Below are 27964 nucleotides of genomic sequence, written 5' to 3' on the forward strand. Positions count from 1 at the left end.
CTGGAGGCAGCCAAGAGACACTTTGAGCAGTGGTGCATGGACAAGAACTTCTCCAAGCCCACGGTAATATTTATGTGCAGGGATCCCCCCGGAGTCACAGGAGACGGTGGTGGGAAGCATTAAATAAGCATTAACTAGCACTCCAAGACAGCAATGGAAGGTGAACTGAGCTTTGAGTCTCATTTGCTCTTCATGCTTTTTTTCTTTATTCACACACAGTACGGGCTGAGCTGACTCCTCTGAAAGGCAGCTGGGCCGACCACGAGGGTGGGGAAGGGGAGCGTGATCGTGGAAACAACAAGAAGAAAGCCAAAGTTCAGCTTTTTAAGTAAGAGGAAGCGATCGATCTCTGTCACATTCGGCAGACGAGACGGAAAAGATTATATTTTTCTATGAGGTGAGTGTTGAGCTCAGCAAATGAGGACGGGAAAGTAATATATAAACTCTATATTCTATATTCAGGGCTTGTACTGAGGATGCTTACATCAATATCTTACTGGTGGTTTTAGTTCAATCAGGTTTTTAATTTGGAGCTGCAGGTGTTTTACGTGTATTCCTTGTTTCTGTCCAGTAACCGGCGATCATGTTTTTACACCCTGAGCAGTAAATCATGGTCAGTAGAATGTATTGCTTTGAACATGTGAGCAGTATATTTATATTTATATACATCTCATTTGTTTTAAGGGGGGGGGGGACTTTTAATATAGTACTTTGAAGTGGTTGTGTTTACTTTGCACGTTTATATTTTTCAGATGTGTGTTGTGTGGCGTTTTATTTATTGTTTTAACAGTAAGTCGCTCAACTTTCCCACTATTTTATTTTCCTTTCAACTTATAGATCTAATAATAATAATAATAATAATAATCATATAATAATAATCAATAATCAATAATAATAAGATCTGTGCATTTTAAATATGATTTGATCTTGCCTGATTGCTGGTTGTGTTATTTTGCTGATTGTGTTCCGAAGAACAATATTTTTGATGAAGAGAAGAGTTGTTGGAGACCTGTGAATCCTGTTGAAAAGGGGCTGGAAACTGTTTAAAATAAAACTCTTTTCTCTCCAGTTGTGTCCTGATGTAAGTACACTTGTTGAACACCAGAGGGCAGCTGCACTCAGTTAAATCAGAGACTTCCCTGAAATGTTAGGATGCTTTTACAATCCCAACAAATAAACACAAAACATCAGTAAATGTATCAGAACCGCTTTACACTGGATGAACAAATAGGACAAATACACCAATCCAGAAAGTGAAGCGATATATACGTATCTTATTTTTAAGATGTAATTGCATTGGATCATTAAAGAGTAATGTATAAATCAGTCAGTGATGGATATATGAACAAACCCCTCAGGTAAGTTTGGTGGATGAAAGAGCTGCTAAAGTGAAGATTTCTGGCTGATAGTCTAAGAAAAAAAATATCTTAAATATATACATGAAAGATATACATACAAAGATATACACTGTAAAATGAAATACATTTTGAAGACACTACAGATGAATAGGGGAAAAGAAAAACATGATATCGGTGAGCTTCTTGGCAGCTATATGAGCAGGAAATGAAGGGACAAATATCATTTCTAAGCATCCACTAATGTAAATGAATCAGCTTGTTTTATTTATCTCAGTCTCCTGCAGTAACACTGAAACAACACAAGAGGGCGCTTTACACTCATGAGTCCCCGGGTGCAGACGAATAGCCAAAAAATAAGGTCCTAACTCCTATTTCTTCTTTGGGGTTAAGGAAAGGCGATAGGAGAACTGAAAAGGATTTAGGAAAAGTTGACCGCGGTGCTCAGAGAATCCGACCGGACTTTCACTATCTACGTCATTATAATGTTGCTGATGATTGACAGCTGATGATCCGGTGATTGACGTGCGTCTGCGCTGGAGAAACTATAACAATGGACTACAAAAAGCGCGTCGTCCACTTCTCCCCATTTTGTTGGTGTTATAAGCAGCTCGGTCAGTACCGCTGCTAGCCATTTTGGTGCCCTAAGCAGAATTCCTTTATGATGCCGCCCCTCCCCCGAAAAGTAGCAGTCTTGGGGCGCCAGGTGGAGGAGTGGTTAGAGCGTATGCCATGTACTTACATACGCCGCTGACCCCGGTTTGAATCCCGTCCCGAGGTCTTTTGCTGCATGTCACATCTCCCTCTCTCTCCTGTTTTTCCACATCTGTCCACTTCTAATATTTACATTTACATTTAGGTCATTTAGCAGACGCTTTTGTCCAAAGCGACTTACAATAAGTACATTTGTCAAAAGAAGGAAACAAAGAAACCACAACGTATCATTGCCGATAAAGTAAGAGCTAAAAATAGAACAAGTGTTAGGTCCTCATCTGAGTAAAGTAGTACTTCAAGAGCAACAGTGCTAAGATCAGAGTGCTATAGGTAAGGTTTTTTTTTTTGGGAGGGGGGTTGTTAGTGGGTCATGCTATGTAGAGTCGAGGTGAAGTCTGAACAGGTGAGTCTTGAGCCTTTTCGAAAGATGGCCAATGACTCTGCTGTCCTGACATTGGTCGGGAGTTCGTTCCACCACTGAGGCGTCAGAACAGAGAAGAGTCTGGACTTTGCTGAGCGACATTTGTTTGATTTCAGCGATGGTGGTACCAGCCGGCCAGCTGAAGTAGAGGAGCGAAGTGCTCGCTTCGGGGCATGAGGTTTGACCAGTGTCTGAAGGTAGACAGGTGCCGTTCCATTGATGGCACCAATAAAAGGCGTCTATGCCTGAAAAACTCTTTAAAGTGATGGTTCGGAGTAAAATGCACCCTAGGTCATTTCCACCAAGACATCCAGCCAAATACCCCCTCGGAAGCATTTTGAGTGTTAGTCAACATTGGTCAAGATAGGGCTATCGGTATATCACAAAACACAGCAGTAGACATAATGGTGGCGAGACCCCAGTGCCTGCACAAGCCGTTCTTCATCATCATCATCATCATCACTGTCTTCATCATCTTTGCTCAACAGCTGCACCGGATTCCGCGTCCAACACCAGAACGGCGGGACACCGGGACCTCGTCGCTCAGACCAGCTGCAGCCCAAACTCCGGTTCCGGCACGAGCCACGCACAAGCAGAACACGATCCCCAAAAGTGCATTATTTTTTTTAAAGATTTTTTCAGGCATAGACGCATTTTATAAGTAGTGGACATATATGAAAAACAGGAGAGATAACATGCAGCAAAAGACCTTCGGACGAGATCGCAGGGGTATGCTAACGTATGTTCAAGGCATGGGCTATAACCACTCCGCCACCTGCGTGCCTTAAAATTGCTGTTTTTCGGGTAGGGGTGGGGCATTATAAAGGAATTCTGCTTAGGGCACCAAAATGGCTAGCGGCGGCGCTAAAGACGCAACATAACTTCTAGAGATAAACTTGAGTTTAATCTTAAAACAAATACATGGCTTGTATCTGTAAACACAATGCAACCACCAATGACAATGTGGGTCAACATAGAGAAGACAAACCGGAACTTAGTCGATCCGCAGAGCTCGGTTTTTTGGATCACTTGCTGTGAAAGCAAACTGAACTGTGAAGAATTGAGCAACAGTGACATCTTGTGGCCATTTGGTGTAGTCAGTTAAAAAAAGAAAGTGCTCATGTATCGGGGCAATAGTAAGGTTGTAGAAAGTACTTAACCATACTTTTTTCAGATACACAAGTATGTGTACATCAACTTGAGAATAGAACGTCTTTACTTCTGACACCTGTCAGTCACCTTTAACCCCCCCTCCTGTTGATGCAAGAATCTGTCCAATCAATGAGTCCGTATAACGTCACATTTACTCCTCTTAGTTCGTTAATAAGAAGTCGGTATGAACAGGACCCGGACCAGAACTAGAATGGGACGCGGGGAAACACCGCTGCCTGTGGACAACGTACCTTAAGTTGGACACAATTCTAGCCATCGTGCATCGCTTTCAACCCACAATACATCACGTTAGGTAGCGCGCTGCAGGCGGCTACATCAAGTCGAATTTTCCTATTGTCTATGTGAAAAGCTGTGAAATGCATTTCGGTAGCGTCGCGGCGAATGTCGAGAGACGGCGCGCGAGTTGGCCGCTCCTCATTTGCATAAAGTTGAAGTCGAATCTACTTTATGCTAATCAGAGGCGCCGGGCTCGACTCGCCGCCTCGCAAACGCTCGCGAAAATCTTCTGAACTGAATGTTGTCGATCTAAAATAAAGACAGATTCAGCAACTGCATAGCTTATTTCTCGCTTAAAATGTTTTCAGAAACACCTTTAGGTGAACTATTTTCGTAAAATAAGAGAAAGTTTCCAAACGAGCCGCCATGTTGGTCTGCGTGAACTCTGGAGCAGACAGGACAGCAGTGAAAGCGATCGTCCAATCAGGTGCAGCCATGAAGTGTGCGTGTGATTGTATGAAGGAGAGCGCCTGTCAATCATCCTCTAGTGGCAGCCCACCAAGCGTGCAATACTGGGAAGCGGCGCGTCCACTCGCGTTTAAAATCCTTGACTCGTTGCTCAATATGTGTGGCTCCGCTCTCCACGTGCCAGCCAATGGGGAACGACCTGCGTCAAGTTACCTAACAGCTGCGAAGCAAGTAAACGACTGTTTAAAGTAAAAGTCTAGTCTAGTCAGAGTTTTCTTGGTATTTAAGATGAAATATGCAATTTTGGAAGGCGATCGTTTAAATAGGTGCTTTGAAGATGACTTGTTTTTCCTCATCATTTGTTTTATTCGGATCACTATAGAGGTCGTGTTTTTTACACTCACACTCACACTAGATATTTATTGTAGCCTACTGGCTGCTTTCAGAATTTTCCAAACTTAACATAGGCTAACATTTGTATTAATTCATGACGTCACCTAAAATATATACATAGATAAATTATTGTTTATTTCCCCCAGATCTTCATTGCTGCATTGTAACTTACATATTCGGAATACAATTCAAACAATATTTAAATAACATAAAATATATATTAATATAGGGCTGCACGGTGGTGTAGTGGGTAGCACTCTCACCTCACAGCAAAAGGGTCCCGGGTTCGATTCCCGGGTCGGCCCGGGTTCCTTCTGTGTGGAGTTTGCATGTTCTCCCCGTGTAAGCGTGGGTTCTCTCCGGGTTCTCCAGCTTCCTCCCACAGTCCAAAGACATGCAGGATGGGGATAGGTTAATTGATGACTCTGAATTGCCCATAGGTGTGAATGTGAGTGTGAATGGTTGTTTGTCTCTACATGTTTGCCCTGTGATAGACTGGCGTTCTGTCCAGGGTGAACCCTGCCTTCGCCCAATGACAGCTGGGATCGGCTCCAGCCCCCCCGCGACCCTGAATACAGGATAAGCGGTAGACAATGGATGGATGGATGGATATATTAATATATATTTAATATATATTTAACAAAAATATGTGACCTGAATGTTTTAATTGTGGTTAATGAATTTAGAAACATCAAGGCACGTTAAATTATATAAAATAATAATATACTAACAAAAAGAATAGAGTATAGATAAAGTAATGGGAAAATAAACAATGACTCATCAGTAGGGGCTGCACGGTGGTGTAGTGGGTAGCACTCAGGGCCGCCCCTGCCTACACGCAGAACACGCACAGTGCGTAGGGCCCCGCGATCCAATAGGGGCCCCGTTTTGCACAAAGGATGCGCATATGCACAGCCGTGGGCGCGCTACTAGATCAGCTGTCAGCGCGAGGCAGGAGAAGAGACCCTTTTTTTCGTAACCTGACACCACACGCGCCGTCACTGCAATGATTGACAGCAATCGATCTGATGCACATACGCTGTCAAGCAGCTGCAGGTGAAGCCGTGATGTCTTCGAAAAAACAACCTACGAGTCAGGCGCGAGCAAGAGGAGAAAAAAAGGAAAACAAGAGGAAACTCGTGCTTCTCTCGAAGGTTTGTTGAAGTTAGTGCTGGGCCGTATTAACGGCGCCGTTAACGCCGGTATTAACGGACATTAACGGCGCCGTTAACGCCGTTAATTAACAACGCTGTTGATGTCCGTTAACGCTGTTAATGGTGTTAAAGGCCCAGCACTAGTAAAAATGTAAAACTTTGTGGCAAGAACTAAACCTCCATGCTCAGCACAGCTGCTGCTGCTACTCAAGAGTAGCAGAGGTAGGAGGAGAGATACTAGCCTCCAGTCCATTTAGCTAGAGTCTAGATGTGGACTGTGGTCTGGAGATGAAAGTAATTTTCCAGCGGCCCTTACCATTTATTAAATGGTTCCTTCTGTGTGGAGTTTGCATGTTCTCCCCGTGTAAGCGTGGGTTCTCTTCGGGTTCTCCGGCTTCCTCCCACAGTCCAAAGACATGCAGGATGGGGATAGGTTAATTGATGACTCTGAATTGCCCATAGGTGTGAATGTGAGTGTGAATGGTTGTACATGTTGGCCCTGCAATAGACTGGCGTTCTGTCGAGGGTGTACCCTGCCTTCACCCAATGACAGCTGGGATCGGCTCCAGCCCCCCTGTGACCCTGAATACAGGATAAGTGTTACGGGTCCATGAGGACCGTGGTGACAAATATGTTACCTGTAAAAGCAGGTGAAGAGCAGAGTAATGAAGACACCATGCGTCTCTGTTTTCCTCCAGAACGTGTCTGAGTCTGATTTATTTTACACAAAATAAAAGCTATGCAAACACTACACAAGTTTTCACTATGCAATTCAGCTGGTTCTTAGTCATTTACATTAAACTATTCCACAACCTCAGTGAAATATGTTCTCTTTAAGCTATTTCAGTTTCTCTAATCATCACATTTCTTCTACACAGTTATATTCAATAAACAGTATCAGTAAATACATCACATGTTTGTCTAATTCAGTATTTTACTGGTAGAAATCACTATCCACAGTGTATCATGAAAATCCAACAGTAGCAATAAGTGCATGCTCAGGCACAGTGGACTCTCTAGTTCACCATTTTGATGATGTCTTCAAAGGAATGGGATGTCTGCCATAGGCCTACACATATAGAATTCAACTAAAAGAAGGTGCAAACCCAGTGATTCACGCACCACGAAGAGTTCCAGCTCCACTTCGAGAGCGGCTCAAAAAGGAACTGGACAGGATGTCCCAGCTGCACGTCATCACTAAAGTGGAGGAACCTACAGAGTGGGTAAACTCGATGGTGTGCGTGGATAAAAAGAACAAAAACAAAGAGCTGAGGATATGCATGGATCCTGGAGATTTGAACAAGAACATAAAACGTGAGCACTACCAGATACCAAAGCGTGAGGAGATTGCAAGTGAAATGGCAGGAGCCAAATACTTCTCAAAACTTGATGCAGCGCAGGGATTTTGGCAGATCAAGTTGGATGAAGAAAGCTCAAGATACTGCACGTTTAACACACCTTATGGACGGTACAGGTTTCTCAGAATGCCATTTGGCATAATCTCAGCATCTGAGATTTTTCACCGTGCCATGGACACCATGTTGGAGGGCCTAAAAGGGGTTCGTTGTTATGTCGATGATGTGGTCGTCTGGGGGTCCACCCTTCAAGAACATAATGAGAGACTGATCAAAGTGCTCCAGAGAGTCCGTGAGAATGGGCTGAAGCTAAACCGTGCCAAGTGCCAGTTTGGTGTGCAGGAAATCACATTTTTGGGCGACAAACTATCTGCACAGGGCATTGATACGGTGGCCCTGAAGGGCAAACGACAACCGCAAATAGAAAAACACAACAACATTAACAAAATCACAACAACATTAACAAAAACACAATTACATTAACAAAAACACAATCACATTAACAAAATCACAACAACATTAACAAAATCACAACAACATTAACAAAAACACAATCACATTAACAAAAACACAATCACAAAAACAAAATCACAACGACATTAACAAAAACACAATCACATTAACAAAAACACAATCACAAAAACAAAATCACAACGACATTAACAAAAACACAATCACATTAACAAAAACACAATCACAAAAACAAAATCACAACAACATTAACAAAAACACAATCACATTAACAAAAACACAATCACAAAAACAAAATCACAACGACATTAACAAAAACACAATCACATTAACAAAAAACACAACGACATTAACAAAAACACAATCACATTAACTTCTACCGGAAAAGGAAGGTACCTTCAACGACAAGAAACTGCAATGCTATTCACGCCCCTCCCTAGCTCTCTGTTGCTCGGCTCCCTTTTGTCTCGTTTTTTTTTCTTTGATAACTAGCAAACCTGGCCTTTCTACGTCTCAAGTCATCAAACAGAGATAAATGTCCCCCCTTCCTCCAAGTAAAGCCAGTATACTCCATGATATTCAATGTTACCGGCTATACACCAATGACGTGCCAGAATATATCGTTTTCAACACTATTCTTCATTTTATGCAGCCATGTAGCCTGCCTGCGGATCACCGGGTCTGAAGAGCCCATTCACTACTTCATTGGCCACAATTAACGTTTCATTAGTTTAACTTACCTGAAGGCGTAGGTGTGTCGGTGAGTTCATCGCCAAGCATTTCTTGAAGCCCCTTGCCACAATACCCACAAAAGTTAGGCCTTTCGACAAGGTTTTCAGGCACCTTTCTGCCACAGTGAGGGCAATACATCTCAACTCTTCATCTGATGCTAAATGAAAGCCGTTCGAGCCGTAAACTACCTGGTGTGGCGTAAAGCAGCCCTTCCCACCTGTTAAAAAGACGGACATTCTTTGGTCCAATCAGCATTGGTCCATGTCGTTGAAGGTACCTTCCTTTTCCGGTAGAAGTTAATGTGATTGTGTTTTTGTTAATGTCGTTGTGTTTTTTGTTAATGTGATTGTGTTTTTGTTAATGTCGTTGTGTTTTTTGTTAATGTGATTGTGTTTTTGTTAATGTCGTTGTGTTTTTTGTTAATGTGATTGTGTTTTTGTTAATGTCGTTGTGATTTTGTTTTTGTGATTGTGTTTTTGTTAATGTGATTGTGTTTTTGTTAATGTTGTTGTGATTTTGTTTTTGTGATTGTGTTTTTGTTAATGTGATTGTGTTTTTGTTAATGTCGTTGTGATTTTGTTTTTGTGATTGTGTTTTTGTTAATGTGATTGTGTTTTTGTTAATGTTGTTGTGATTTTGTTTTTGTGATTGTGTTTTTGTTAATGTGATTGTGTATTTGTTAATGTTGTTGTGATTTTGTTTTTGTGATTGTGTTTTTGTTAATGTGATTGTGTTTTTCTTAATGTTGTTGTGATTTTGTTAATGTTGTTGTGATTTTGTTAATGTAATTGTGTTTTTGTTAATGTTGTTGTGATTTTGTTAATGTTGTTGTGTTTTTCTATTTGCGGTTGTCGTTTGCCCTTCAGGGCCACCGTACATTGAGCCTGATGAAAAGAAGATAAAAGCCATTCTAGACATGCCACGACCAACTGACAAGAAAGGTGTGCTTAGGGTCATGGGCATGATAAACTTCATTGGAAAGTTTATCCCATCCTCGTCGCCATGAACAAAACAAAGAGCAGAGTAATGAAGACACCATGCGTCTCTGTTTTCCTCCAGAACTGTCTGAGGTAGCAGCGGAAGGTGGGGCTCCTTTACCGTACCCCCCGAACACCTGGAACAACCACAAATGTTCCGTCCCACTGCTTTTCAAAATAAAATGACCCTTTTCATATGGTTCTCTATATTTAAATAAAATGAATGAAAATAAATACATATATTAATGAAAGTGTCCCCTAACACGTTATACAAAATAATATTAATGTGGCCATTCCCTCTCAGGGGTGCCACATAAGCGGTAGAAAATGGATGGATGGACTCATCAGTAGCCCTAATGGGGAACTAGCTAGCAGGAGCGGAGGGACTTCGCTCGTCGACTTTTATTTTGAAAAACAGTCACCGGAAGCATCATCCGTGTTTCGCTTAGCTTGACACGGCCGGCGTAGAAACAAAACCCCGGGTATTTTTCGCCGGCCGGTGTCTTTTTCTGCGGAGCGGCCCGATCAGCTGTTGAAGGCGACGTTGGAAGCACCGCCGGCCAGAACCCGTCACCGCTCTTCACTCCACGTCACCGCCCGACAACAACAACAACATGGACAAGCGCAAACGACCGTCGGAGGAAGATGAGACCCCGAACAGCAGCTGCAAGACGCAGGAGAGGAGAGTGTCCGCACAAAAGGTAAGAGTCAAAAAGCTGGATCTGGTGTTGATGTTTTAAATAGATAACAAATACGTACATTCATGTTGTTGTTTTTACAATGTTAGAATGACTCACACTCACACAGCTCATTCATTCATTGTATCTCTTTTATTGTAAATGAGTTAACACTGGCAGTGGATCAGTTTCGGCTCTTAGCCAAACTCTGGGTCTCGGTATCGGGACTGAAAGAGTCCGATTGGTGCGTCGCTACTTTCAAGGCTGAATGAATGAAAAAGACTCAACAGTATGAAGGAGAGGAGCTTGTAGGATAAAGCACAAGTGCGTGTGAAGATAAACAAGTCTATATCGTGTAGTGGAGAGGGGCCAACACACGCTATGCGCAATTGCGCACATACGCGCGATCGTCCTCTCCAAATGCGGCTGCGTCTCTCCAGGTCACTGTGTGAGAGAAAGCAAAGCTCTGACTTGCTTGGGCAGACGTTGTTTGGTGTCACCCGCTGATTTGCATAATTTAAATATCTAGCCCGCTGAATCTTCCAATCCGGCCCCGGTTCAGCACCATCAATTCTTTTTTTCACCTTCAAAAAAAGTACGGACAGTGCGTACAGGATTCCGGCTGGCGGCGTGTTGTTATATATATATATTAACATATATATTCACATTGAAATTCTGGTATTGATTTGAGCCCCACCATAGTTGAACCAGAAAAAATACTCTGGCGCCGCCACTGCCCGTCCTCCAGGTGTTTAACGATCCCATCCACGGCCACATGGAGCTGCACCCCCTTCTCATCTGCATCATCGACACCCCTCAGTTCCAGAGACTCCGGCGCATCAAGCAGCTCGGAGGGACCTACTTCGTCTTCCCCGGGGCGTCGCACAACCGCTTTGAACACAGCATCGGGTACGTCCTCTCGTCTCCTGTCCAACGCAGAGAGAAAGTAAAAGCAAAGTCTGCAGGTTGCAATAAAGACTCATACCTAACGTGTAATAAAAGTGATGCAATGATACAACCTTTCATCTCAGTAAGCAAGTCTGCGTTTCTTGAACCATGGCCCATCGTGGAAACAAATCCGACTTCACAATAAAACCATTTAGAAATTGTGACACAAACATTTGGAATTATACACAAAGAGGCTGTTTGCAATCATCTTGAATTGTCAAAGGCTGCTCTATTTTCACAAGACATGCTTTTCACTCAATCAAACTTTTATTTTCTAAACTACACAAACCCTTGAAGCCCTTTGAAGACACAAAGTTGGCACTGGAACACATTTATTTGTGGCATCACAATGATCACGGATCTGGGTGTTACAGGAAACACCCAGGACTTTATAAATAAGGGTGGCGTTCTTCTTCTTCGTGTTTCAGGCTACAATGTTTGTACAAAGTATCTGCCTTCTCTTTTCACGTGTACAAAACTTACATGTGCACTGATGCAGTGACAAAAGTACAAGACAAACAGCCTCTTTGTGTATAAATCCAAATGTTTGTTTCACAATTTCTAAATGCTTTTATAGTAAAGTTGTAATTGTTTCCACGGTGGGGCCATGGTTCACAGCACTCAGAATTGATCAAATACAAATATCCCTGTGAACTAATCGTTCTAAAGACAACTGTTCAGTGAAGTCAGGCTAACTTGGCTTACTTAAGTTGCAAATACTTAGAAAGATCAGTGTACTTGCTATTTTAAGTTGGACAACTTAAAAACATTAAGTAAACTCTACAAGTCGATACTAAACTTAAGGACTTTACTTACCTTTTTTAAGTGCGACCAGTTTTGGTAAGGGCAACTTTTCAAATTGAACAGTGTACAAAACGTTTGTTTGTATATATTTGATGCATCTGTGGTGTTTTGTGGTGTTCGGGTGCAGGGTGGGTCACTTGGCCGGGCGATTGGTACAAGCCCTGAACCAGAGGCAGCCGGAGCTCCTCATCTCCGACAGAGACATCCTGTGTGTGCAGATCGCTGGACTTTGCCACGACCTGGGTGAGTCCCACGCAGGGTTCAGGTTCTCAGGTTCTCAGGTTCTGGGGCTCTAGGGTTCAGGTTCTAGGGTTCTAGGGTGGTAGGGTTCTCGGGTTCTAGGGTTCTGGACCAGGGGTTTCGGGAGACACCGAGGGGGTCGCAAGATGGTTTCATTACTTTGACTGAGATGTTCTTCTGGTAACATGGAAATGAAAGTATTGTCAAAATGAAGTCTGTACATGCAACAAAAATGTTTACTCATAAGTTACATGGAGATGACTTAGGTATCCTGCTTTTATCTAACAGTAAGCTTTTTCTGTAAAATCATATCATGGTTCTGTTCTTTTCGTCGTTCTTGCCGTGTCAAATCAACCATTTTTTATATTTGTTCACGTGCCAGGACACGGGCCGTTCTCCCATATGTTTGACAAGTCGTTCATCCCCAAAGCACGTCCAGGACTTAAATGGAAGGTAAGAAACAAATGTGATTTCATTTAGTCCTTTAGTTTCGATACGCAGTAAGTGTCAAACGAAACTTTAAGCCAAAATAAAAATACTTAAGGATTACGTAAGGATTAGTTTCTTTCCTTGTTGGCCGATGATCTAAACCGCCTCTTTCTCAAAATCTGGAAGAGTCTCTTCTAGTTGTCTGACTGCTTAGTTCCCTCCCATGTGTTGTTGGTTATGATTCACCAGAAAACTATTTGGCAATAATTGGTAAACAAGGTTTCACAACAGCGACATATGAGTCCAGGGGCCTGTACTATGAAGCAGGATTTGTGCTTAGCGAGGTAACTTAAGCGTTAACTCTGGGTTTTCCGTCCTACGACGCTGGTTCACTTCTTACCAGGGTAGATCGCCATGGTAACTTACGCTGTGGCGCTAACCTGCTCCGGAGCAGGTTATGTTCCTGATAAGAGATCAACATGGAGAAACACACCGCCGACTGACCAATCAGCTGTCTTGGTGCGCGTATATATAAAAAAAAAGAAGCTTGGTGGATCGTGAGAGGGTCTCATAGGAAAACTATAGTGTACAGAGACCGGCAAAACCCTTTTGTCTGTGTCTGATGATTTTTTATATGAGAGATACAGATTCTCATCGGAGGGAAAGATTTTTCTTTGTCAGCGTACAGCCTACTTACCACTTTGAATTGTGATTGAAATGTTTTTATATTTATTTGATTTGCTCCCAAGTCAAAAGAATGAAAGAATGAGGCTGATGTTGTCATAAACCACGTTATAAGAATACATCCAAGCAACACATTCATTATTTTAAAGTTATATGTTTGGCCTTTTATTGCGGAAGGACATCGTAAGAGTTAAAGGGACGAGAGAGAGCGACGTCATGATTTAAAAGAGGGCAGAAGGGTGGATTCGAACCGGGCCGCTGCAAGGAGCTTTGGTTCATGGGGCGTTAACTCTACCACTAAGCTATCAGTGAAGTTAAGGTTAGCATTTAATCAGTCAGATCTAGTAGTGCCCTTATGATGGGGTAGTCATATTATACTACTATTAATACGACTTCCGCATTCACACAGTCGGCGAGGTTTTGCCAGCTGTCCTTCCTGCATTTGGCAGATGAAACTGTTGCCTTTTGCCTGCATTATATGTTTAACTTCTTCGTATTTCTGTAAGATTATGGTTCGCTCCTCGTACGTGAAATACGCCGCTCCGCTGTCGTAGACTGATCCGTGTATGTGATTGGTCAAATGCAGCAAACGCCGCCTCTTTCATGTGCACGCGCTCATAGCTGGACAGGTAAACCCTGGGTTGAGTTAACGAGTTGATAACCAGCTTCGTGTGACCGCTTATCTCCGATTGCCTTTATTAGGGTTACTTAAGCTGGATCTCTGAAAGATACCCTGGGTATGTTGAACTCGCTTCATAGTACAGGCCCCTGGTCACTCCCCGTGTTTTTATCCACCATGACTGTTTGTTTCCTGCTCCACCAGATGGTCAAAGCAGTAAATCATTTAGTTTCTTTTTGCAGTCGTAATTGATGTAATTTGACTTGCAAGCCTGGCAGCCGAGGGCTCGTTTGGTCATTACGCCTTCTAGACAGATAAGCTTCATTTATGAGTCATCGAGCTTTCTTTTCCAACCCGGGGTTTAAGTACGAGTCTGTTGGTGTTGCAGCATGAGACGGCCTCCCTCAAGATGTTTGACCACCTGGTGGAAAGCAACGACCTGAAGCCAGTGATGAAGCAGCACGGCCTGGTGCTGTCTGAGGACCTGGACTTCATCAAGGAGCAGATCGGCGGCCCACTGGACAACGATGAAGCTCACGACATGGTGAGCCACCAGGTCTGCCTGTGGGATGAAGCGTCCTGGGAAAAACCTGGAAAACCGTTGACCGGTCATTTAAAAAACACATGAAAAATTAGAAGAAAAAAATAGTGATTACAATTTTCTCCTAGTCTGTTTCAGAGCTCTGAAAAACAGATTATAAAAGCATCTGAAAGGGCGGCGTTATGTTTGGGATCATAATATTTATGGGTGTGAGTATTTTGGTTAATAACCCCAGAGGGGTATTCCATCAAACTCGCTAAGCGCAAAGCCGGGCTAATTTTGATAAGCCTCGCTACCTTTAGCGAGAGTTGCGTTCATTCAACGTGACTTGAGGCACTCTCCGCTAAGTAACCATGGGAATTTATCCGACCAAACTAGCCTGCTCCGGGGCAGGCTAACCATCAGGCTTACTTTAGCGGGGGTTTCAGAGAAGGCCGTCTGTCGGAAACAACTGTACCAGCAGAAGGTTCCGCCAAGCCTAGTCCTCGTGATTTCGTCACGTGAAAGACCAAAAATGACCAAAATTACATATATGAAGTACAAACAGACTATATTTTCATCAAGCGTCTAAGAATACATGCTTGCAATTAAAAAAAATATGAATAAATAGTTTATTTCCTGAACACCGACTGGCCATATTATTATCTAAATACATATGTATTTCACATGTTGTTCATTCCCCAGTTGGGTGAGTGGTGATGCACCTGCCCCCAGATGCGGGCAACCTGGGTTCGCATCCCGGCAAGGATGTCTTGTGTTTTTTTTGTTGTTTTTTTTTGCTTGTATAATTGTCTTTAGATCAGAGAATTAGACCAACATTTTACCTTAACTATGATAAATATGTCATACAATTTCCACAGAACCCAAATATAACTTGCAAAAACATGATAGGCATGAAGATGTTATTATTAATAGCATGTATATCCCAATGACAAAGGCATTGCTGCATGCAATTGTCAGCCACATAAATTCCTTTCAGGTGAGTTCATTAATAAGTTCATTGAATTGTTGAGATAAATGTGTTGGTCAATGTAGATGCATTTACTAGGCCTATCTAAAAAAGGAGAGAGAGAGATAGAGAGAGAGAGGGGGAGAGTGAGTGAGTTCCGGCTAAAGAAAGACATTTCTCAAACTTCCATAGTCAGGAATTGAACAGTCGCCTGCCGTGTGGGAAGCCGGCGCGTTACCTCTACACTATCCTCATGTTTGTGAAATTTTTGTCAGTATTATATTAGAACATGTTATTGTAAAGTGTTCTTTGTTTGACCAACCAGTGAAAGTGGACAAGGCAACACAAGACAAAAAGGTACGGTTTAAAGGAGTCCTTTTTATTTATAGAAATATATAAAAACTAATCAAGTCTATGGGGAAAGTAATTAAAAGAGTCTGAAGGAGGTGGCTGAGAGCGTGGCTCCGTGTGGCCTGGTGAGTGGCCGGGCTTCACTCACACAGGCTGGCAGGCTGGCTGGATCGGCTGGTCAGTTGGTGTACTGGTTCGGTGTCAAGGCTGTATCATCATTGCTGGCGCTATGTGCTGTGCTGCTTACGACTGCTGCAGGCTGCTGCACTCCACTTCGTGGCTGTAAAGCGCTTCTGTTCAGCCCTTGAGGTTCCAACCTGACCCAGCGTCCAAAGTGACTCCAGCCTACGCCACCTGTCACAGGGAAGATCAGAGGGAGACTCAACACCAGATACATTCACTTACAATTTCTTAAGACCTCAGACCACATCCACACAGGTACCTGTCACAGGGAAGATCAGAGGGAGACTGAAGGAGAGAGTGTGTGTGGGTAATTAAGCTGGTTGCCGACCTATCCAGCACACCTGTTTCCAGTTAGCCCGTCACCATGCAATCACTGCAGACACACTCACAGCAAAATCCTGTTACCCTGTTACACCCCTCCCTGCTGAAACGGTCATTGTCCCAATGACCACTGTGCCACGGCACACTGGCTCTAACGGTCCTGGTAGCGCTGTGGGGGCATGCCTCTGGTCGCTCTGGTGGATCGTCTGGGCTCTGGAGTCGTGGACGCTGGTCTTGCCTCAGCATCTGTAGGAACCCAGAACCCAACCCATGGGGGCCCGACGGGACCCCTGTTTGAGGTCTGTGGCTGGGGGCTTATGGGCTGGATCACTCGATGATTCGGGCCATCTGACACCTGACCGGGGCCTTGCATCCCAGGCTGTAGTGGTGCTGACAGGGGTCTCAAGAGGTTACGATGCACAACTTTTTCAACATTTCTCCCCACTTGTCTGATGACATATACTGGAAGTTCGGGGTCTGGCTGCTTAATCACCATGTACGGTTGTTGCTCCCACTTATTGGCCAGTTTACCCCGGCCCTTGGCTCTCATGTCCTGTAAAAGTACCTGTTGGCCTGTGGTCAGTGGTGAGCCATCCGCCTTCTGGTCGTAGTAGGTCTTTTGTCTGGCCATCTCAGAGTCTCTGTGTTGTACGGCCCTTTCAAATGCGAGCTGCAGCCTCCGTTGGTGACATTTGACCCAATCCTCTGCTGATGAGCAGCCCACATTCTCTGAGAGTCCTAGGAGGCGGTCCTGTGGGAGAAATCCCTGCCTCCAAAACATTAAGTAGTGTGGGGGATAGCCAGTAGAGCTGTGCACTGTGTTGTTGTATACCTGTAACACTTCCGGGAGATGTTCATGCCAGTTCCTCTTGTCCTCCCCCAGGGTCCCCAGCAGTCCTAGGAGGGTCCTATTAAAGCGTTCACAAGCGCCATTTCCTGCTGGGTGGTAAGGCGTAGTGTGGCTTTTGGCCACTTTATGCAAGTTACAGAGTTCTTTCATGAGATGCGATTCAAAATTAGGGCCTTGGTCAGACAACAGACGTTTAGGTGCACCAAAAGGCTGGATTACTTTATTCCACAGTACCTTAGCTGTTGTTGTTGCTGTTTGGTCTCTGGTCGCTACTGCCCAGGCGTACTTGGTGAAGTGATCTACCATAACCAGCACATTGTGGTATGCGTCTTCTGGGTGACCTATGGACAAAATCTACAGACAATAATTCCAAGGGAGCAGAGGTCAAAATAGGGGTCAGAGGCGCAGGCCTAGAGTTAGGAGCCTTACGCAAAACACACTGCTGGCATCGTGCACACCGATCTGTTACCTCCTTGGCCAATTGTGGCCAAAAAAACCTCCTCTGAATCAGAGAGACAGTCTTTTCAGGGCCCCAGTGTCCAGCCTGCTCATGATACAACTGCCAGATATAATGTCGCTCCCCTTCAGGAACCACATGTTGGGTTATGGGGTCAACTTCCTTTGGGTCCTGTCGTGTCCGACACAGCACTCCATCCACCAGGGAAAGCCGGGGCCAGTGACGCAGGATCTGCTGGACTGGCTTGGTCTCTCGTTGTCGCTCTCCTTTATTGGGCAGAGAGCCCCTTTGTACATACTTGATTACTCTGACCAAAGTGGGGTCCGCATTTTGAAGACTCCTCCACTGGTCAGGTGTCCTTTCCGGAAACAAGGGTATCCCCGGTGTAGCACTTTGAAGGCTCGGCTTTGTAATGTTCTTTCCTGCACCGATGCACAGTGCTTTCACAGTCCTGGCTCCAATATGGGTGAAAGCTGGTATCTCCAGCCCCTCTTTTCTCTCCTCAGAGTCTGATGTGGGGGCTTCTGGGGGAAAACGAGACAGAGCATCTGCACTTTGATTAGTACGTCCTGGTTTATATTTTATTTCAAACTGAAAGCTCGCCAGGCGCGCTGCCCATCTCTGCTCCAAGCTCCCAAGTTTAGCCGAGTTTAAGTGCACCAGAGGATTATTGTCCGTATATATAACAAATGGAGCACAGTGCAAGTATTCTGCAAATTTCTGGGTTACTGCCCAGGTCAAAGCCAAAAATTCCAGCTTAAAGGAGCTGTAATTTTTGTCGTTTTTCTCTGTGGGGCTTAAGGCCCGGCTGGCAAATGCAATTACCCTCTCTTTTCCATCCTGCACCTGACTCAGTACAGCTCCCAGGCCTCGGCTGCTGGCGTCTGTATACACAACAAAAGGAAGGTCAAAATCAGCATAAGCCAGTATTGGTGCAGAGGTTAGGGTCTTCTTTAGTGTGTCAAAAGCATCCTGACAAGTTGAGTCCCAGTTAGCAATTAGTTGATGACCTGAGGCTCTTGAGTGTTTTGGACTGATTCCTCTTAAGAGTTCGTTTAATGGTTTGGCTATTTTAGCAAAGTCTTTCACAAACCTGCGATAATAGCCGGCCAGTCCCAAAAAAGACTGTAGTTGTTTCACTGTCTTGGGGGTCGGCCATTCTTGAACACACTTCACCTTCTCGGGGTCTGGGGAGATCCCCTCTGCTGACACACGATGTCCCAAGTACTGCACTTCTTTTTTCAACAGGTGGCACTTGTCAGACTTTAATTTTAAGCCATGTTTTTTCAGTTTGTCCAAAATGACATCCAAATGTTTTAGGTGTGAATCAAAGTCAGGAGAATATATTATGACATCATCAAGGTAAATCAACAAAGACTGTAGGTTGTGGTCTCCTAAACAGGTGTGCATTAACCTTTGGAATGTGGCAGGCGCATTTGACAACCCAAAAGGCATTCGGGTAAATTCATATAGCCCCATGGGAGTAACAAAGGCAGTCTTTTCCCTGTCGGCGGGGGCAACCTCAACCTGCCAATATCCACTCGCCAGGTCTAATGTGGAAAAATACTTTGCTTTGTTCAAGCTGGCCAATGACTCCTCAATTCGAGGGAGTGGGTAAGCATCTTTGTGGGTTGCTGCATTGAGCTTCCGATAATCCACACAGAATCGTGGTGTTCCATCTTTTTTGCGCACTAATACGATGGGGGCAGCCCAAGGACTAGCGCTGGGTGTAATGATTTTAGAATCCAACATACCTTGAAGCAGGGTTTTCACTTCCTGATACATTTTTGGTGGAATCTGCCTGTAGCGTTCCCTCACAGGCGGAGCATCACCAGTGGGAATCACATGCTGGACGGTGCTTGTCCTGCCATAATCTTCATCATGTGTGGCAAAAACTGCTCGATGTTTGTGCAGCAGGGTCTGCATTTTTTCTCTCTCCTCTGCAGATAAACCAAGGTCAGCTACATCAGGCAATGAACTCTTTTCAGTATGTTTACTTTTCTCCAGGCTTACTTTAACAGCATTGGTGCTGACCCGGACCATACTCACACTATGCTCTGGTGTGATATCGGCTGGATCAACCTCACACGTCTTAGCTAGTTTCTGATGTCTATAAAGATACATTGGGGAGTCATTTGGATTTTTGATTTTAATTAGAACTCTCCCCCTTTGAACTGTTGACAGGGATCGAGCTACAAAAAGTCCACCCACCTCCTCAGGTTCCACGAGGCACTGGTAGTCTTTTCCACCTGGTCCCGCCTTGGTCCGGCCCCACAGCAGCACCTCACTCTGAGCTGGAACTCTCACAGGACGGCGATTGATGGTGCGCACGTGCCCAATGGAGCCATCTGGAGCCACAAACTGTGCCTGTGTGGAACAGATTTTAAAGGCCATAGCCCACGCCTGTTGTTGGCACCGACTGCCAGAAAGACAGTGCAAGGGCTTGTTGTCCATGTTTCTCCAACAACTTCTAATAATGTTCATGCCCACCACCCCTTCTGTATCAGTTAGGCAGTGATCTTTAACAACCAGAAACCCACCCTCAAGAACTTCGACTTCTCCAACTTTAACAGGTAACAACACATAACCTAAATAAGGAATGTCCAGTCCATTAGCAGCTTCTAAGGTCAGCCAGCTGTCAGCCTCCTTAAGCCGTTCACCTTTTTCTGCAAAATGTTCCAAGAAAAAACTGTTCTTCATCAACGACACATTTGACCCTGTATCAAGGATGCAATTAACAGGGACATCACCAAGCAACAGGTTAACTTTAGGGACATCTCCAATTAATTTGTGTGTGTCTTCATGTAGAGGCCCATTCACTTCTGAACACCCCACTGTCTGGGCCGCCACAGTGGTGTATTCTAGTTTAACGATGCTGACCTTTGTCTGTTTGTGCATGAGCGTGCTATATGTCCAGGTTGAGAACAAAGGTTGCAAATGGGATTACCCTGGCCATCATACCGGTTTGCTGAACCTAACCGGGGTTGGTTCCTCCTCGGTGGTCCACTTCGAGGGGCAGGCTGGCTCCACTCTGCACCCCGTGGTGCCCTCTGGTGCAGCTCTGACCGGATCTCTTGAATTAAAGACTGGGACAGTTCATTAAATTTATTTGACATTTGTGTGTTCATTTCATCCCTTAATTGTGTCTTGATTTGTTCCAAATCCTTTACATGAGGAAAATTAACTTGGTTGTGTCCCCTCATGGCAAGGCAGTGTGCTTGTTCAAATGTTTCCCCATATGCTTGTTCCTTTAAGGAGAGCTCTGCCTTGATGGTCTGAAACGTCAGACTATCATCCAATAGAATCTTGGCTCTGAATTCCCCCCTCGTCGCAGAGTCTCTCAGCCCCTCAATCAAATGATCTCGGAGCAACACATCGTCATCTCTGATGCCCCTTGAGTCTTTTTTCTTGAGCCTAAGAAAGTCTTCCTGCAGTCTCAATGCAAAAGAACTAATGTCCTCATGTGGCTCTTGGCGGGCATTAAAAAACTGAGAGCGCAGGACTGAGGCAGTGGCTCTATCCCCATACAACTTATCTAATTCCCCAAAAATCAGCTCAGCTGTGTTGCGCTTCTCTGGAGGTAAAATTAAAATCTCTCTCTTAGCTTTTCCCTCCAGACAACATAGCGTTAATTCAGCTCTAAAATCGTTTGGGACTCCTTGTAAAGCGAAGGTAGTTTTCAGATTACTCTTCCACTCTCCTAAACCAATGTCTGAATCTCTTCCTTTAAATTTAGATGTCATCAGATTAAACATAGGAACCATACCAACCGGTCTGGACATTGCACTAGGAGCTTGGTTTTCTCGACTAGGACCAGGTTGAGGCTCACTTTGATCTGTCATGTTGGCCTTGCCCAAACCCACTGGTTTCTTTTTTGGTCAATCCTGCCGACAACGCCAGTTGTAAAGTGTTCTTTGTTTGACCAACCAGTGAAAGTGGACAAGGCAACACAAGACAAAAAGGTACGGTTTAAAGGAGTCCTTTTTATTTATAGAAATATATAAAAACTAATCAAGTCTATGGGGAAAGTAATTAAAAGAGTCTGAAGGAGGTGGCTGAGAGCGTGGCTCCGTGTGGCCTGGTGAGTGGCCGGGCTTCACTCACACAGGCTGGCAGGCTGGCTGGATCTGCTGGTCAGTTGGTGTACTGGTTCGGTGTCAAGGCTGTATCATCATTGCTGGCGCTATGTGCTGTGCTGCTTACGACTGCTGCAGGCTGCTGCACTCCACTTCGTGGCTGTAAAGCGCTTCTGTTCAGCCCTTGAGGTTCCAACCTGACCCAGCGTCCAAAGTGACTCCAGCCTACGCCACACGCCACCTGTCACAGGGAAGATCAGAGGGAGACTCAACACCAGATACATTCACTTACAATTTCTTAAGACCTCAGACCACATCCACACAGGTACCTGTCACAGGGAAGATCAGAGGGAGACTGAAGGAGAGAGTGTGTGTGGGTAATTAAGCTGGTTGCCGACCTATCCAGCACACCTGTTTCCAGTTAGCCCGTCACCATGCAATCACTGCAGACACACTCACAGCAAAATCCACCACAGTGTCACACCAATACAAAGATTACTAGCCGATACAGCTTTACCCTGTTACATTATTCTTAACGGTACTTCCGTATTTAATCGCTCGGCAATTCTTGCCCAAGCAGCCTCGTGATTTTTATTTATCACTACAGTATTCCCTTTTTTGGTTATGATGGGTTTGTACTCCTCATACAGTTCAATAATTTTTGCTCTGGTCTTTTCTGCCATTTTCTCGATGATTCGACATTCACGGTTCTGGTCTGGCTTCATATCCCGTGAACGTGCGTAACACACGACAACGTTAACCTGGCTTGAATTAGCCTCAACAAGGCGCTGAAATGCGTTAATGGAATGGGTTTAGCCGCAAGTGGAAGTTGGCGTTAGTTCTAACCAGGCTTAACCAGGTAAGTGCCGCTTTAATTAGTGAGTTTGGTGGATCTGGTGTCACATGCAGGTTTGATGACATCGCATCACGTTGCTTTCTTCCCAAACCTGTGTAGCGGGCTGATTCAGTTTTAAAAGTTACTTCTAAAACCTACAAACCCAAAACACACAGGAGCCCTGATAACACCAAACAGTCATACGTGAATGCAAAGCAGATTAAATAAACAGTCAATTTAAATAAGTTCAACCTCACCCGTTCAAGTTTCAAATGAGATATTACAGCAAAAGAAAGAGAAAAATAAGGTTAAATTCAAGTTCCCTTTTCTGGTTTTAATTTTCAGTTAATTCAACAGAATACTCCAGATGAACTTAGCTTAGTTAGCTTGTTTCTGGTGATAATATTCAACAGGAAATCAACACAATGAATGGTGGTCGATCGTCGGCTGAACACCGGCAATGCTGCATTGTTGAGTTGCCGTTGCATGAAAACTTCGCAGCAGCTCACAGTGGTGTGTGTGTGTGTGTGTGTGTGTGTGTGTGTGTGTGTGTGTGTGTGTGTGTGTGTGTGTGTGTGTGTGTGTGTGTGTGTGTGTGTGTGTGTGTGTGTGTGTGTGTGTGTGTGTCTTCATATGCATTAAACATCATGGCCAAGCTTACTGTGGTTTGGTGTTCCTCTCCACAGTGGCTGTACAAAGGCCGTCCAGAAGGCAAGTCCTTCCTCTACGAGATTGTTGCCAACAAAATAAACGGCATTGACGTGGACAAGTGTGACTACTTTGCCAGGTGGGGCTTCGTGATCTGGTGACGTTGGATATTGTTCGTATTGATCCGTGTTAGTTTGCCGATCACGCTTGCCTCTGCTCGTCTCAGGGACTGCTACCACCTCGGCATCCAGAATAACTTCGACTACCACCGCTTCCTGATGTTCGCCCGGGTGTGTGAGGTGGACGGCCAAAAGCACATCTGCACTCGAGACAAGGTATGTTGTCACATATGCTTGTTGAAAAAGCAACTTGTCTATATGCAACAAGTCAAATGAAACGGTGAACCAAAATAAGAATACTTATTATATATACTAATTAGTTCTCGTACCAGCGGAGTTTCTTTCCTTGTTGGCCGATGATCTAAACCGCCTCTTTCTCAAAATCTGGAAGAGTCTCTTCTAGTTGTCTGACTGCTTAGTTCCCTCCCATGTGGTGTTGGTTATGATTCACCAGAAAAATATTTGGTAATAATTGGTAAACAAGGTTTCTCAACAGCGACATACAGCCCAGACGTGGATGTGATCTGAACCAGGAAACAGGATTGTTTGAGAAGAGCTCCAGTTTTTTTGGTCCAAAAACACACCCAAGTTATCGTTATCTAATAACCATCAAAATTAAATACATTTTGGTAAGAAAGAAACCTGAACACCTGAAAGGGTTACTTCTTTACTTCAAGTTGTTGCAAAGGCCGGTTATCTAAATCGGATAGACGATAAATATATAAATAAATATAAATGAACAGTTGTTTATTTCAGGGTACTTTTATTTCATAATTCCACCTTTATTTATTTCAGGAGACTTATATGTGCTAATGCAGCATTTAGTTATTTACGTGTACTTTTATTGCATAATGCAACATGTATTCAATTATTTAAGGGAACTTATATTTCATAATTCCACCGTTATCAATTCAGGGGGCTCTTCTAAGAGGAACCAGTGAAATTTCTAAATGAGCCAACAGTTGTGGAATAAGTTACGGACACAACGTTCCATTCATGGTTTAGTTTATTATCAGGTTGGCTACTATCGGAGCCCAGGTCCACCTTCTAATGAGCTGTAAAATCAAAATGCCGTAAACTTGTTCTAACAGGAGGTGCACAACCTGTACGACATGTTCTACACCAGGAACAGCCTCCACAGAAGAGCCTACCAGCACCCAGTGGGCAACATCATCGAGACCATGTGAGTAGCCGGTCGTTGTCTTTACATCACGATTCGCCGTCCCTCGTACGATACGCAGCAGAATGGTTTGAAAATGACATGTTTGGTTTTAACCAGGATCACAGAGGCCTTCTTAAAAGCAGACGGGCACATCAAGATCAAAGGTTCGAAGGGGCAGATGTTCACTTTGTCCACATCCATCGATGACATGGTGGCCTACACCAAGCTGACAGGTCTGTAGAAACCCTTCAGACACAGGGAAGAGGTGGGCAATACGGTTCTGAAGAGTAAAGCCAAAGCTGAAGTGCCTTAAACTGTCATTCTCTCTGCTGGCCACCAGGGGGCAACTCCTCTCTGGTTGTATAGAAGTCTATGAGAAAATGGTCCTACTACTCTATGCTGGCCACCAGGGGGCGACTCCTCTCTGGTTGTATAGAAGTCTATGAGAAAATGGTCCTACTTCTCTCTGCTGGCCACCAGGGGGCGACTCCTCTCTGGTTGTATAGAAGTCTATGAGAAAATGGTCCCACATAGCTTTTGATGTATTATCTCAGTAAACATTTTTTATGGTCTCAATCTCTAGTTTCAAGACTTCTTTAATACAGTGTGATGTTAATTAAATTATGGTCCGTTTCATCATGTTATTTTTTGATGTGCAACTCTATACAAACATAAAAGTAATTAAATGCAAAAACTTTAAATCCCTGCTTTAAACCCAGTTAATTAAATTTGGATGATGGAGTATATATTTTTGCACTTTTATTGCACTATTTAGTTTGTTTACCTCTTCATATGACATTTGTTTGTATTAAATGTAGTGAGGGGATTTTAACATGTCTATGTTTTTATGCTGAAAACCACATGGTAAATTAAGATGAATTCAGTGACTTATTAGGTGACTGCGGTGTCTTTGCTTGAACTAAGCTAAGTTTGTCCTTGTAGATCACGTTTTCGAAAAGATACTCAACTCCTCCTCCGATGAGCTGGCCGAGTCCAGGGCCATTCTGCTCAACGTCGTCCGTCGACGCCTCTACAAGTATCTGGGCCAAACCAAGCCAGAGAAAAAGAAAGGCAGCATCAAACGGGTTTGTGTTTGTCTTAATCTACTTTTTAAAGTGTACATCGTCGGCTAACAATTATTCCAGTCGATGATGATTCTCCAAATGATTGACAATTCATTTTCAATAAATTATACTTGTTTGTGTCTGCAAAAAACTACTGGATATCCTGATTTGGATTTTTGTACAAAAGCTTTATGATATGATACCACCATGATAAAAAAAAGTAAGGTAATCTCATGTAATGAAATGAGCTTCATCACTTCTCCATCTTCCTCATCTACAAGGAGATGAGTCCCATCTTCGAGGACGAACTGGCTCGATCCAGACCAAGCGGCTACCCGGACGTCGGTCTGCAGCGACAGGACTTTGTAGTCAGTGTGAGTGTTTAATTCATTCTTGTAAACAGCACTGTGCTTTTATTGATTTATTTATGATTAATTATGCATTTTTATATTAAGCTAATGCATTTGCTTTTAGATCATCTCTATGGACTATGGGATGAAGGAGAAAAACCCTATCAACAACATGCATTTCTATTCCAAGGCTGACCCAACCAAAGCCGTCAAGATCAGCAAGGACCTGGTCAGAGCTGCAGTTCACGGAAACCAAATCTTTATCCGTCTTTTCTTCGTTTTTGTCTCCGTCTGTAAAAAGATAAGCTGCCTTCTTTGTCGCCAGGTGTCTGAATTTCTGCCGGAGCAGTTTGCTGAGCAGCTGATCAGAGTCTACTGCAAGAAGACGGACGAGGGGAGTCTGGAGGCAGCCAAGAAACACTTTGAGAAGTGGTGCATAGACAAGAGCTTCTCCAAGCCCACGGTAATATTTATGTGCAGGGATCCCCCCGGAGTCACAGGAGACGGTGGTGGGAAGCATTAAATAAGCATTAACTAGCACTCTAAGACAGCAATGGAAGGTGAACTGAGCGTTGAGTCTCATTTGCTCTTCATGCTTTTTTTCTTTATTCACACACAGTACGGGCTGAGCTGACTCCTCTGAAAGCCAGCTGGGCCGACCACGAGGGTGGGGAAGGGGAGCGTGATCGTGGAACCAACAAGAAGAAAGTCAAAGTTCAGCTTTTTAAGTAAGAGGAAGCGATCGATCTCTGTCACATTCGGCAGACGAGACGGAGAAGATTATATTTTTCCACGAGGTCAGTGTTGAGCTCAGCAAATGAGGACGGGAAAGTAATATATAAACAAGTAGCAAATCAGTTTTTTTATGTGGAGATTTCATTATTGACCTACTAAATCCTAACCAACACAACCTTACAGAAGACTTTGTCAACACAATGTACAGTATGACTCTATTTCCAAAAATCACCAGACCCAGTAGAATTACTTCTCATTGTGCTACACTCATTGACAATATATTCAACAATGACATTGAAAACAAAACAGTAAGTGGATTATTAATCAATGATATAAGTGACTTACTTATTATTTATTTATTTATTTATTTATTTTGGTTACTTCATACATATGACTTGTATGTGTATATCAGTTGTATGTATATATGTCTGTATGCATGTCTAAAATGTCTAGGATAGTCTATGGGTAAATGTGTCTAATACAGTATGTAATTGATAATACACTGATTTATTATTGACAAATTATCATTGTTATTATTGTTATTATAAGCAATGGCACTGACAGTAATAATAATGATAATAATTATTATTAATTAACCAATTATTAAATATGGAAGAAGGGTTATGGAGAAGGGGTGAGAGTAAATAAGTTATTCTTCTTCTCACTCCTTTATGAGCTGTAAAGGAAAAAAAAAATTAGTTGGACATTCAAATTTTGCTTTATTATTTTCATTGCTCTGCAAATATTACCTGGAATGTCTAATTGTTTGACTTTCGATTTTGTTGTTGTTTTCATTCCTATTTTAATGTCTTTACTTGTTGTGTGGCATTTTATTTATTGTTTTTACAGTAAATCGCTCAACTTTCCCACTATTTTATTTTCCTTTCAACTTATAGATCTGTGCATTTTAAATATGATTTGATCTTGCCTGATAGCTGGTTGTGTTATTTTGCTGATTGTGTTCCGAAGAACAATATTTTTGATGAAGAGAAGAAAGCAAAGAAATGCAGTGAGTTGTTGGAGACCTGTGAATCCTGTTGAAAAGGGGCTGGAAACTGTTTAAAATAAAACTCTTTTCTCTCCAGTTGTGTCCTGATGTAAGTACACTTGTTGAACACCAGAGGGCAGCTGCACTCAGTTAAGTCAGAGACTTCCCTGAAATGTTAGGATGCTTTTACAATCCCAACAAATACACACAAAACATCAGTAAATGTATCAGATGTATTGGTGAGCTTCTTGGCAGCTATATGAGCAGGAAATGAAGGGACAAATATCATTTCTAAGCATCCATTATCTCAGTCTCCTGCAGTAACACTGAAACAACACAAGAGGGCGCTTTACACTCATGAGTCCCCGGGTGCAGTCGAATAGCCAAAAAATAAGGTCCTAACTCCTATTTCTTCTTTGGGGTTAAGGAAAGGCGATAGGAGAACTGAAAAGGATTTAGGAAAAGTCAACCGCGGTGCTCAGAGAATTCGACCGGACTTTCACTA

At 43.5% G+C, this 27964-nt stretch overlaps 1 protein-coding gene and 2 long non-coding RNA genes across 5 annotated transcripts in view; 1 reads left to right on the forward strand and 2 right to left on the reverse strand.

Annotated features, from left to right (window-relative positions):
* LOC311026132 (deoxynucleoside triphosphate triphosphohydrolase SAMHD1-like) overlaps nt 1–27309 on the forward strand; it is a 62851-nt gene extending 35542 nt beyond the window's left edge. Inside the window, exons 2-15 of one of the 3 annotated variants that reach the window (XM_084029485.1) lie at nt 10034–10130; nt 10855–11015; nt 11986–12101; nt 12481–12551; nt 14219–14374; nt 23080–23180; nt 23268–23376; nt 24252–24343; nt 24440–24555; nt 25265–25407; nt 25668–25760; nt 25861–25965; nt 26062–26199; nt 26356–27308. In XM_084029485.1, coding sequence (XP_083885611.1) covers nt 10044–10130; nt 10855–11015; nt 11986–12101; nt 12481–12551; nt 14219–14374; nt 23080–23180; nt 23268–23376; nt 24252–24343; nt 24440–24555; nt 25265–25407; nt 25668–25760; nt 25861–25965; nt 26062–26199; nt 26356–26370 — 1503 coding nt within the window. In that variant the 5' untranslated portion in view covers nt 10034–10043 and the 3' untranslated portion in view covers nt 26371–27308. Of the gene's footprint in view, nt 1–9912; nt 10131–10854; nt 11016–11985; nt 12102–12480; nt 12552–14218; nt 14375–23079; nt 23181–23267; nt 23377–24251; nt 24344–24439; nt 24556–25264; nt 25408–25667; nt 25761–25860; nt 25966–26061; nt 26200–26355 lie in introns of those variants that run through there. The other 2 variants (XM_084029486.1, XM_084029487.1) reach the window with 2 other exon arrangements.
* Nucleotides 696–27508, reverse strand: LOC311026150. Its single transcript, XR_014598451.1, has 2 exons — nt 27400–27508; nt 696–931 (listed from the first exon to the last, which is right to left on the reverse strand). It is a non-coding gene; the product is annotated as an uncharacterized lncRNA (long non-coding RNA).
* LOC311026151 lies at nt 17773–20603 on the reverse strand. The gene is made up of 3 exons (XR_014598452.1): nt 19694–20603; nt 19237–19422; nt 17773–18030 (listed from the first exon to the last, which is right to left on the reverse strand). It is a non-coding gene; the product is annotated as an uncharacterized lncRNA (long non-coding RNA).
* Nucleotides 27509–27964: the final 456 nt, after the last annotated feature.

Source organism: Eutrigla gurnardus (genome assembly GCF_963514095.1).
Source record: "Eutrigla gurnardus genome assembly, chromosome: 15".
NCBI classification, from domain to species: Eukaryota; Metazoa; Chordata; class Actinopteri; order Perciformes; family Triglidae; genus Eutrigla; species Eutrigla gurnardus.